Consider the following 9417-nt stretch of genomic DNA (forward strand, 5'->3'; position numbering starts at 1 on the left):
TGGTGCCAGGTCCCTTCTCTACACCCAGCACTGCCACTTGGGGCTATCTGCCCAGCAGCCTGAGACAGAGGGGCCTATCCTACAGAAAGAATCTGCTCAGTGTTAGCTTCCCTTCACCAAGTTTGCCTGCCTCGGGATTTTCTGAGTAAAGTAAACCAATAGAAATAACACCCACCAAAAGTGCTGAGGCGGGATGTACTCTAAGAGGGAGGCGCACTTCCTGTGTGCTCTCTAATATAGCAAGTCTATATTAAGGTCATTTAGAGCAAAAAGGTTGAGGAAAATAAGCAAGTAATCATGGCAAACTGCTGAAGTCAGCCCTAAGAAAAGCAGCTCAGCTCCTCCAGTCTAATAAATGAGGGAAGTGGTGAGAAGCCGGGCAAGGACACAGGTGGACTGCATTCATGACTTCCTCAATAGCCTGACTGACAGAAATGGGAATTCGGGAAGCTGTGCAAAATATATTGGGGCTAAAGGTTTCTGGAAAAAGGCCATGGATGGCCTCCTCGACACACAAAGACTTTCTATGCTGGTGACTCAGCAGATAGAGCAGTGAGTGGGCCTGGACTCAGAACAACCTGAGTTCAAATTCTGATGTTTCCAAGCTGTGAGACCCTGGGCAAGTCACTTAACATCTATTTGCCACAGTTTCCTCAACTGTAAAAATGGGAAAAGTAATAGCACGTACCTTGCAGGGTTGTTGTGAGGATCAAATGAGAGAGTATTTGTAAAATTCTTAGCACATTTGCTGTTGTTGTTAAATTATTTCAGTTGTGTGTGACTCTCCGTGACCCCATCTGGGATTTTCTTGGCAAAGATCCTGGAGTGGTCTGCCATGTCCTTCTCCAGCTCATTTTACAGATGAGGAAACTGAGGCAAACAGGGTGAAGTGACTTGCCCATAGTTGGCTTTGAACTCAGGTCTTCCTGACTCCAGGCCTTGTGCTCTATCCACTGTCCCACTTAGCTGCCCTGCCCAGCACACAGTAGGTGTTGTATAAATGCTTATTCCCTTTTCTCCTCATGTCCCACCTTCTTCTCTATGTCAAATCACGGGGCCTCAAACCAAGCTTCCTGACCACATCCTAAATACTAAGAATTATTAATCATAAAATAATAACAATAGCATTTATATATATAGTGCTTCGAGTTTTGCAAAATGCTTTATAAACATTTGATACCCGCGACAACCCTAGGAGGTAGGAGCTATTATTATGCCCGTTTTACAGATGCAGAAACTGAGGCAGGTGGTGGATAAGTGACTTGCCCAAGGTCACATAGCTACTACGTGTTGGAGACAGGATTTGAATTCAGGGCTTTCTGACTCTGGGTCTACTCTATCCACTGCTCTATCCATTGAGCTAATAATAGCTGATATTTGTACTGTATTTTAAGGTTTACGAAATGCTTAAAACATGCATTATTCCATTTGAGTTTGATGTAGAGGAACTGGATGAAGAGCCCTGAACCTGGAGCTAGCAGACCTGGGTTCAAGTCCCAACTCTACCTCTTACTAGCTGAGTAACTACGGACAAGGTATTTAATCTTTTTTTTTTTAAACTAATTTATTTATTTTTAGTTTTCAACATTCATCTCCGCAAGATTTTGAGCTCTAAATTTTCTCCCCATCTCTCCCCTCCCCGACCCCAAGATGGCATGCATTCTGACTACCCCTTACCCCAGTCTGCCCTCCCTTCTATCACCCTCCCCCCTTATCCCCTTCCCCCTTACTTTCTTGCAGGGCAAGACAGATTTCTATATCCCATAACGCATCTAATTTTAATCCTGATTCTCCATGTCTTCAACTGAAAAATGGGGATAATAATCCCTTCATGACCCACCTCACTGGATGCTAAAAGGAAAGTGCTATTAGCGTTAGAAAGCTAGCTCTAACATTCTTGTGAAGGTGAAAGTCCAAGAATCATTATCACCATTTTTCAAGTAAGTAAACTGAGGGTATGAGAGCTAAGAGGACTTGCCTATGGACACTCAGCTAGCAAATTTAGGAGCCGGGCTTGAAATCCAGGAATTTTGGTTCTCAGTCTTTCAATTCATGTAATAATGCCAATGATTAGGATCCTTATTGTTTTAAATTCATTAAGAGAGGATCTTTAAGAACACATAGTGTATGGTGGAGAAGAAAGAAGAAATGTCTTTGAGAAGCACTTGTGGGATAGTACTACCAAGAGACTGCCTTATAGGGCTGTCATGAGGAAGGCATTCTGTGAACCTTAAACCTCTATGTTATCATACTATTATTAATAAAGATAAAAGTATTACTATCATCATCATCAATGTTATGTATCTTGTCTGTTTTCATGGGGTTCAAACAGCAGAGGCTTAGAGTTAAGTTGCTATTAGCTTTTTATACTTAATGTTCTGTGGACTATAATCAATAGTCAATAAACATTTATTAAGCACCTACTATGTGCCAGGTACTGTGCTAAATATTGGGGATACAAATATAAAAAAAGAAATATAGTCTCTGCCCTTATAATCTAATGGGGGAAGTCAGCTCACAAAAGGAAGCTAAAAGGTGGGGGGTCAGGGAGAAGGACCTGATGAGAGGCACAGTGGAGAAGTCAGAGATATTCCAGGGTAGTGTAGCCAGGTGAGAAATGAGGAAATGTGTTGCGCTGAGTTCCCTCTTTACAAGGAAGTTTGTTGAGTTTATGGCTCTACGCTTCAATTTAGGTCAGAGGGTAGTGATGAGGTGAAGGCTGATGGGATCATGTAGGGTGATGAGATTTTCCCAATAATGAGCTTCTTGGGTCTTGGTGGACTATAGTACAAGTGAATAAAATGACAACTTTTTGTAACTAAATGAGAGTATTAGGACCTAAATCCATCTTCTTTAGAGTCACAATAGCATGTTTGGGACAACTTTACATGATTCTTCCTGCTAGATCTGTATATTTTGACAGTTTTTCATTCCATGTGGTTTGGAGATTATGAATAATCAGTATGGTTAACATCTATTTAAAACATTGTTATAAAATTTTTATGGATCATTGTTATGTATAGGCAACGGTTCTATCTGTAATGATACTATAGTTTTAGTACGATCTGTTGAATTATCCAGGATATTGTGAGGCTTACAGATGTAGTATGAATATTTGTCATCTGTTAGTTTATAAAAGCTAATAACCGTGTACATCGTTCTAGCCACCTGCTCATGTCTTTTGAACTAACTTTTTGTTGATCGGTCATGTCTGATTCTTTGTGACCCATTTGGGGTTTTCTTGGCAGAGATAATGGACCGGTTTGCCATTTCCCTCTCCAGCTCATTATACAGATGAGTGACTGAGGCAAACAGGGTTAAGTGACTTGCCCAGGGTCACACAACTAGGAAATGAATGATTCTGGATTTGAATGAAGATGAGTCTTCCTGATTCCAAAGTCCAGTGCTCTATCCACTGTGCCACCTAGCTTCTGGAAATACCCAGTTGATGCTAATTTCTGCAACCTGCAGTGATATGTTGTAGTTTCCATCATTTCACTGAATAATTGGCTTAATAAGTCCAGACTCCTCCAGGATCATCTTTCTGTAATTTCTGGCAGCAATAAGTGAGTATTAATATTATTATGATAACAACTGACAATGATGAAGATGATGATAATGATATAGTCTCTTCACTGGCTTCCTGACACATACAGCATTGTTAAAAGGAGGAGTCAACTCGGGGTACATCATGTATTTTTTCCTAAGAATTCAATAGTTGATTCCATACCCCCTGCTCCAACATTTTCCTTTATTTTTCTCTGGCAGATGTGCAGACCATGAGAACAATTTCCTCTTGAAGCCCACATGTCAAGTTCCAATTTAAGGAGATATTGTGGAAGTGGCAAGGGAGGCTTTTCTTTGTTTCCTAATTTTTTCCCCTTCACCTGAAGTATCCTCACCATTAGAAAACACATACCTAGCTTCATAGAGATAATGTACAGTAACAACAAAGAAATTATATGTATATTTACATCAGGGAACATAAAGATCACTGGCCTAGTTTCTAATCTTGGTTCTGCCATTAACTAGCCATGGTAAAGTATTTAGGCAAGACATTTACCTCACCTGAACATTTGTTTCTCCATCTATACAAAAGAATGGGTTTCACATAAATTATTTAGCTTTTCCATATGTGACTACCACCAAAGTCCAGGGGAAACAGATAGAAAAATTTCATACAAAATACCTACAGAGTATATAAAATATTTGAGGGCTTACCTGCCAGACACACAAGTGTGTTATATAAATCCAAGTACAAAATACTCTTTACAGAAATAGACAGACTTTAATAATATTCATTATTTATCATAGGCTGAGCCAAAATAATAAAATGACAATAATATCTAAATTAATTTACTTATTCAGTAGCATACCAGTCAAAACACCAAAGGATTACCGTATAAAGCTAGAAAAAAATAATAAGATAATTCATCTGAAGGAACAAAAAGTCAAACATCTCAAGGGATATCATGAAAAAAGATTGTTAGGAAAAGAGCCTAGAAATATTATATCTCAAAGTATACTACAAAGGAATAATCATTAAAAAAACAACCTCAAAACCAAAAACAACTATTTGGAAGTGGTTAAAAAATGGAGGCAAATTAGTGGAACCTATTTGGTGTACACCATGCAAAAGTCAATAAGGAGATTATAGCATGAAGTAAACTCAAAGATCTGAATATTGGAGTAAGGATTAATTTATTCAACAAAAAATGCTGGGAAAACCAAAAAATAGCCTAGCAGAAATAAGGCTTAGACCAGGACCATCCAACCTTAGGTCATCTTAGGGCCTCATTAAAATAAAATAATTATTCGAGGGCCGCACCCAGAATAAAAAATACAGTAGACTAATAGAAAGTGGGGGAATGCGTATCATCAATACAACAGGCGAAAGTGCAAAGTGCGAAAGCAAACACAAAACAACAAAGCGACAACACAACAGTATAAAGGTAGGTTCATACTGACTGGTCTGCATCGTACAGACGGAATGCATCTCACAGATGAATTGAAAATTCTATGCGATATGTTCCGTTCGTAATACTGCTTAAAAACACCAAAGAAAATTAAAATCAACGAGATTATTTATTAGTGATGGAATTAAAAAATCTAATATGCATTCCATGCAAATTATTATTTAATTTTTTTGCTCATGAAAATTAAAACCCACAGGCAGGCCGCATTAAATCACACTGTGGGTCACATGCGGCCCACGGGCTGTATTTCGGACAGCCCTGGCTTAGATCAACATTTCAAACCACATCCCAAGATAAGCTCCAAATGAATACATGACTTGGAGCATCTAAGTGATGCAGTGGATAGCATGCCAGGCCTACAGTCAGGAAGACCTGAGTTCAAACACTGTCTCAGACACTTACTAGCTGTGTGACCCTGGGCAAGTCACTCAACCCTGTTTGCCTCAGTTTCCTCTTCTATAAAATGCGCTGGAGAAGTAAATTGTAAGCCACTCTGGGATCTTTGCCAAGAAAACCCCAAATGGGGTCACTGCACAATGAAAACCAAAATGAGACATACCGTTTAGAAGTGGCCAATGTACGTATTTGTTTTTTGCTATGAAGGTTTTGTTCTTTTTTAAAAAAAAATTGGAGGCAGGAGAGATTAGGAAGGAATAAGGGGTTAATAACAGACTGTTTAAAAAAAGAAGGAAAAATAGAAAAATTATTGAAGAAAATTTTTTTTGGTGTATCAAGGCAAACAGAAGAAATTTCAAAAGAAAATACTGATGAGCAGGACAGCTTTGAAAGTACATTAAATTTATTATATACTTAAAGGGAAAAACAAATTATATGTAATAAAAATTCATAGTTTCATGTACAATCCACAATAATTTCTCTACTTTGTATGTGGAAATGCTAATTTAATTTGGTATTCATTAAGTTCAGAAGAAAGCAAAATTTAGAATACTTATATTTTAAAAGGAATGAGTTTTTCTGATTGATCTTTATTGTCCTTCAAGATCTAAAATTCTATGATTTTTTTCTTGATGACCTAAGTGTCAGTTTTAAAGTACAAACCCTAGGCTAGTATCAGTACCTTTAGAAGAAAGAGCTGAAGAAAAGTCCATGAGATATGGTAGAAAGATTGATGGTCACAGAGTTAGAAGATGGGTCCAAATCCTAGTTCTGATATTTACTAGCTATGCAACTGGATAAATCAGTTTATTACTCTATTTTCCTCATCTGTAAAATGAGGATAAGAATACTTAGACCATTACCTCACTATATATATAAATATACATTTAGGGGCCATTAGGGGAGCGTGGCAGTACAGCAGAGGCCAGGCCCAGCCAGGCCGAGGCAACCAGAGGATGAGGAAGAGGCTACAGCTATGAGGCCGGCTCATGTGGCCTACTACCTCTGTGTCCCCCAGCTGCTCTCTGGGGCCATAGCCTTCTGGACAGTTTGGGATTCCACCAATCTTACATCCCCTACTCAGGATTCCTCCAATTAGGGATAGCTCAGCCCAGTTCTAAGGAAAAGAAAATCTCTGACCACAGAAGCAGTGAAGGAGGCTATCCCTCACCCTATGGGAACTGTATTAGCAGAGTTGGTGGCACCCTCTTGGGCTTCCTGAACACTGCCCTCAGGGTCTTGGCCCTATCCCTATCTGGACTGTAGAAAGAAGTTCTCCCTCAAGCATCAGAGGGAGACCCACTAAAGAGTCCACACAGGGGAGAGGCCCCTCTCTTGTGGCCTCTGCCCCCAGCATTCCTGGGACTTCTCTGCCATGACCAAGCACCAAAGGATGCAAGGCACAGCCCCTTACTTCTGCCCTCTATGCCAGGCTGGGTGCCCCCAGCTTGGCCACTGTGCAAGCCCACATTCAGAGCCATCCACCAGGACAACTGCCACCTGGATAGACCATCCAATCCACTTTCCTCAATTCTTCCTCCAAAGCTCCCTCATCTCATTGTCCCGATATCACCACCACCTCCTGTTCCTCCTCTTCTCCATCTCCTTCTCTAGCCGTCTGAAAGCAGGATCTTGCAGCTTCTCTGGCCACAAACCATACTGGAAGCTTAAATGAGGAAAAGGGATTTGAAAGGAGGAGCAAACAATGGAAATGAAGCACAGAAACCTAGGCCTATCAGGCCCTGATCCCAGACTTGCTTCCCTCCTTGCCTGCCTGCCTCATGGGTAGCAGAATCTTAGTGTTGGTGTCTTGGCCCTAGCTCTTTAGGAACTTTATTTTTGAAGCTGAACCTCTTGGTTGACACTAGTTGGCCATCAAGTGAAGGAAGGCCAGTCAGATGGTGAGGGTAGGTGCTACCTCTATGGAACCTGACTATATGACCACAATAAAGCTGTCAGAGCCTCGGCTCTCAGAGGAGGAGGAAAAAAAACACCCCCCCAAAAACCCCAAATATATGTAATCATTGGGAAAGTACTTTATAAATACAACACTACATGTGAGTTGTTGTTGTTACATCTCTTCAGTATACAACATTTAGCAATAAGAAACAAGAGAGGCCAAAGGCTATAATGACTACGTGGAAAACTCACACATATATCACAAATGCCTTTTTTTAAGAAGAGAATTAGGAGACACTAAACATGGTGAACACCAAATAAGCAACCCAATTAAAAAATAACTGAATGAATGAATAAATAAATGTTCCAACAGACAGGAAACAGCTGGGTGCTGATGTGGGAATTATTTCTGAATCAGCTATCTGTGTACAGCTGATTTGTCACTATTTGTGACTATTGCTTTGTTAGAGCAAAGAATAAAACTGATACCAAATAAAAAGAATATAAATGAAAAGACATAGTGTCCTATTGGGGTAACTCTAACTTGGTCTACTTAAATAAGCTATTGAATTTTAAAAAACAGGAAGCTGATAAAAGAATTGATATTGATTGATTCAGACTATTACCATCTCCTGAGAAAGTTTAAATAATTCAAGTAAATCACCAAAAGACAAAGACCCCAAGAGCCTAAAACTTTTGCTGTCTTTGCCAAGCCTAGGTGTACAGGTGTATTTATATACATATCATGTACAGAAAGTGCAGGAGAAAATAGACTGGGCCAAGAATTGAATAGAAGGAGGAGAGCTGTGTGGATTATAGAGGCACAAGGGCAGACAAGGGCAAAAATGGTTTAGAATATAAACTTGTTAAAACCTTATGGAAAATGGTGGTAGGACATTTTGAGCAATAGTATCTCATAAAATACAAACAAAAAAGCAGTGGAAAAAATAAGTTTATAGAAAATCTGGCAAGCAATCCAATTAAAAGACATGAAATTTAAGAAAAAATTCAATCAGAACAGATGGGAAGTCTTGTATTTGGATGCAACAAATCACCTCTGCAAACACAAGGTGGAGGATGCTAGTCATCGGTTCATCTGAAAAAGATCTGGCAGTCTTAGAGGACTATTTAAAAGATTATTTAGAGGACTATTAAAGAGTTAATAGTGGGATTTGACAGCTTTCAAAGTTAATGCAATCTTAGGCTGAGTGGCATAGCTTTCAGAAACAATCGGTGATAGTCTTGCTATACTCTACCCTGATCAAATACCTAGAGTATTGTTTTCATTTCTGGGGATAGGATAATGAAGGCCTTGAGTTTATACTATATGAGCATGAGTTGAACAAACTAGGGATGTTTTGCCCAGAGAAGAAAGATTTGGAAGAGAGGAATAACAGGTATATTCAAGTAATTGAAGATCCATTAGCTAAAAGAGCTCTTAGGGGGTGGAACCAAGATGGTGGCTGGAAAGCAGGGACTTACTCATGTAAGCTCATGCGCCCACCCAGGTCCCTCCAAACAACTATAAAAAATAGCTCTGAACAAATTCTAGAACTGCAGAATCCACGAAATAGCAGAGGGAAGCAGGGGTCCAGCCCAGGACAGCCTGGATGGTCACGGTGTAAGGTCCATCACATGAGGCTGGGGAGCAGAGTGGAGCAGAGCCCAGCAGACCAACCAGACCAGGAGCCAGGCAGAACAGGCCCTAGCACCCTGAATCAGTGAGCTGTGGCAGTTACCAGACTTGTCAACCCACAAACACCAAAGACAACAGAGAAGGTTAGTGGGAAAAGCTGCTGGGACAGAGTGAAAGAAGTTTGCAGTTTGGTCATTGCCCCAGAGGCAGCGGAGGTGGTGCAGCTACAGCACTACAGGCCCACCTGGTGAGAGGAATTAAGTGGTGGATCTGAGTGGGAGTGCAGAGTCAGCTGAGATCTGAGTCTGGTCTGGGTTGGTGGTTCTTGGAGGAGGAGGAGTGCTGGTGTGGCAGAGCTTGCTGTGTAGCTCTGAAAACAACATCACAGCCCCTCAAGCTTGGGACAAAGTACTCATACTCTATAAGCAGTCATACCCTGATGAAAAACTCAAGGATCAAGTAAGTTGACTGGGAACATGGCCAGGCAGCTAAAATGGACTCAGATTCAGA

The 9417-nt window shown here is 40.3% G+C and overlaps 1 protein-coding gene across 1 annotated transcript; it reads left to right on the forward strand.

The window, feature by feature from the left end:
- Nucleotides 1–355: 355 nt before the first annotated feature.
- Nucleotides 356–6994, forward strand: ZBTB32 (zinc finger and BTB domain containing 32). Its single transcript, XM_036743999.1, is given in 3 exon segments — nt 356–552; nt 6639–6813; nt 6815–6994. Coding segments are annotated over 3 exon segments (552 nt in total).
- Nucleotides 6995–9417: the final 2423 nt, after the last annotated feature.

This window comes from Trichosurus vulpecula, chromosome 2 (genome assembly GCF_011100635.1).
Source record: "Trichosurus vulpecula isolate mTriVul1 chromosome 2, mTriVul1.pri, whole genome shotgun sequence".
Classification (NCBI taxonomy): Eukaryota; Metazoa; Chordata; class Mammalia; order Diprotodontia; family Phalangeridae; genus Trichosurus; species Trichosurus vulpecula.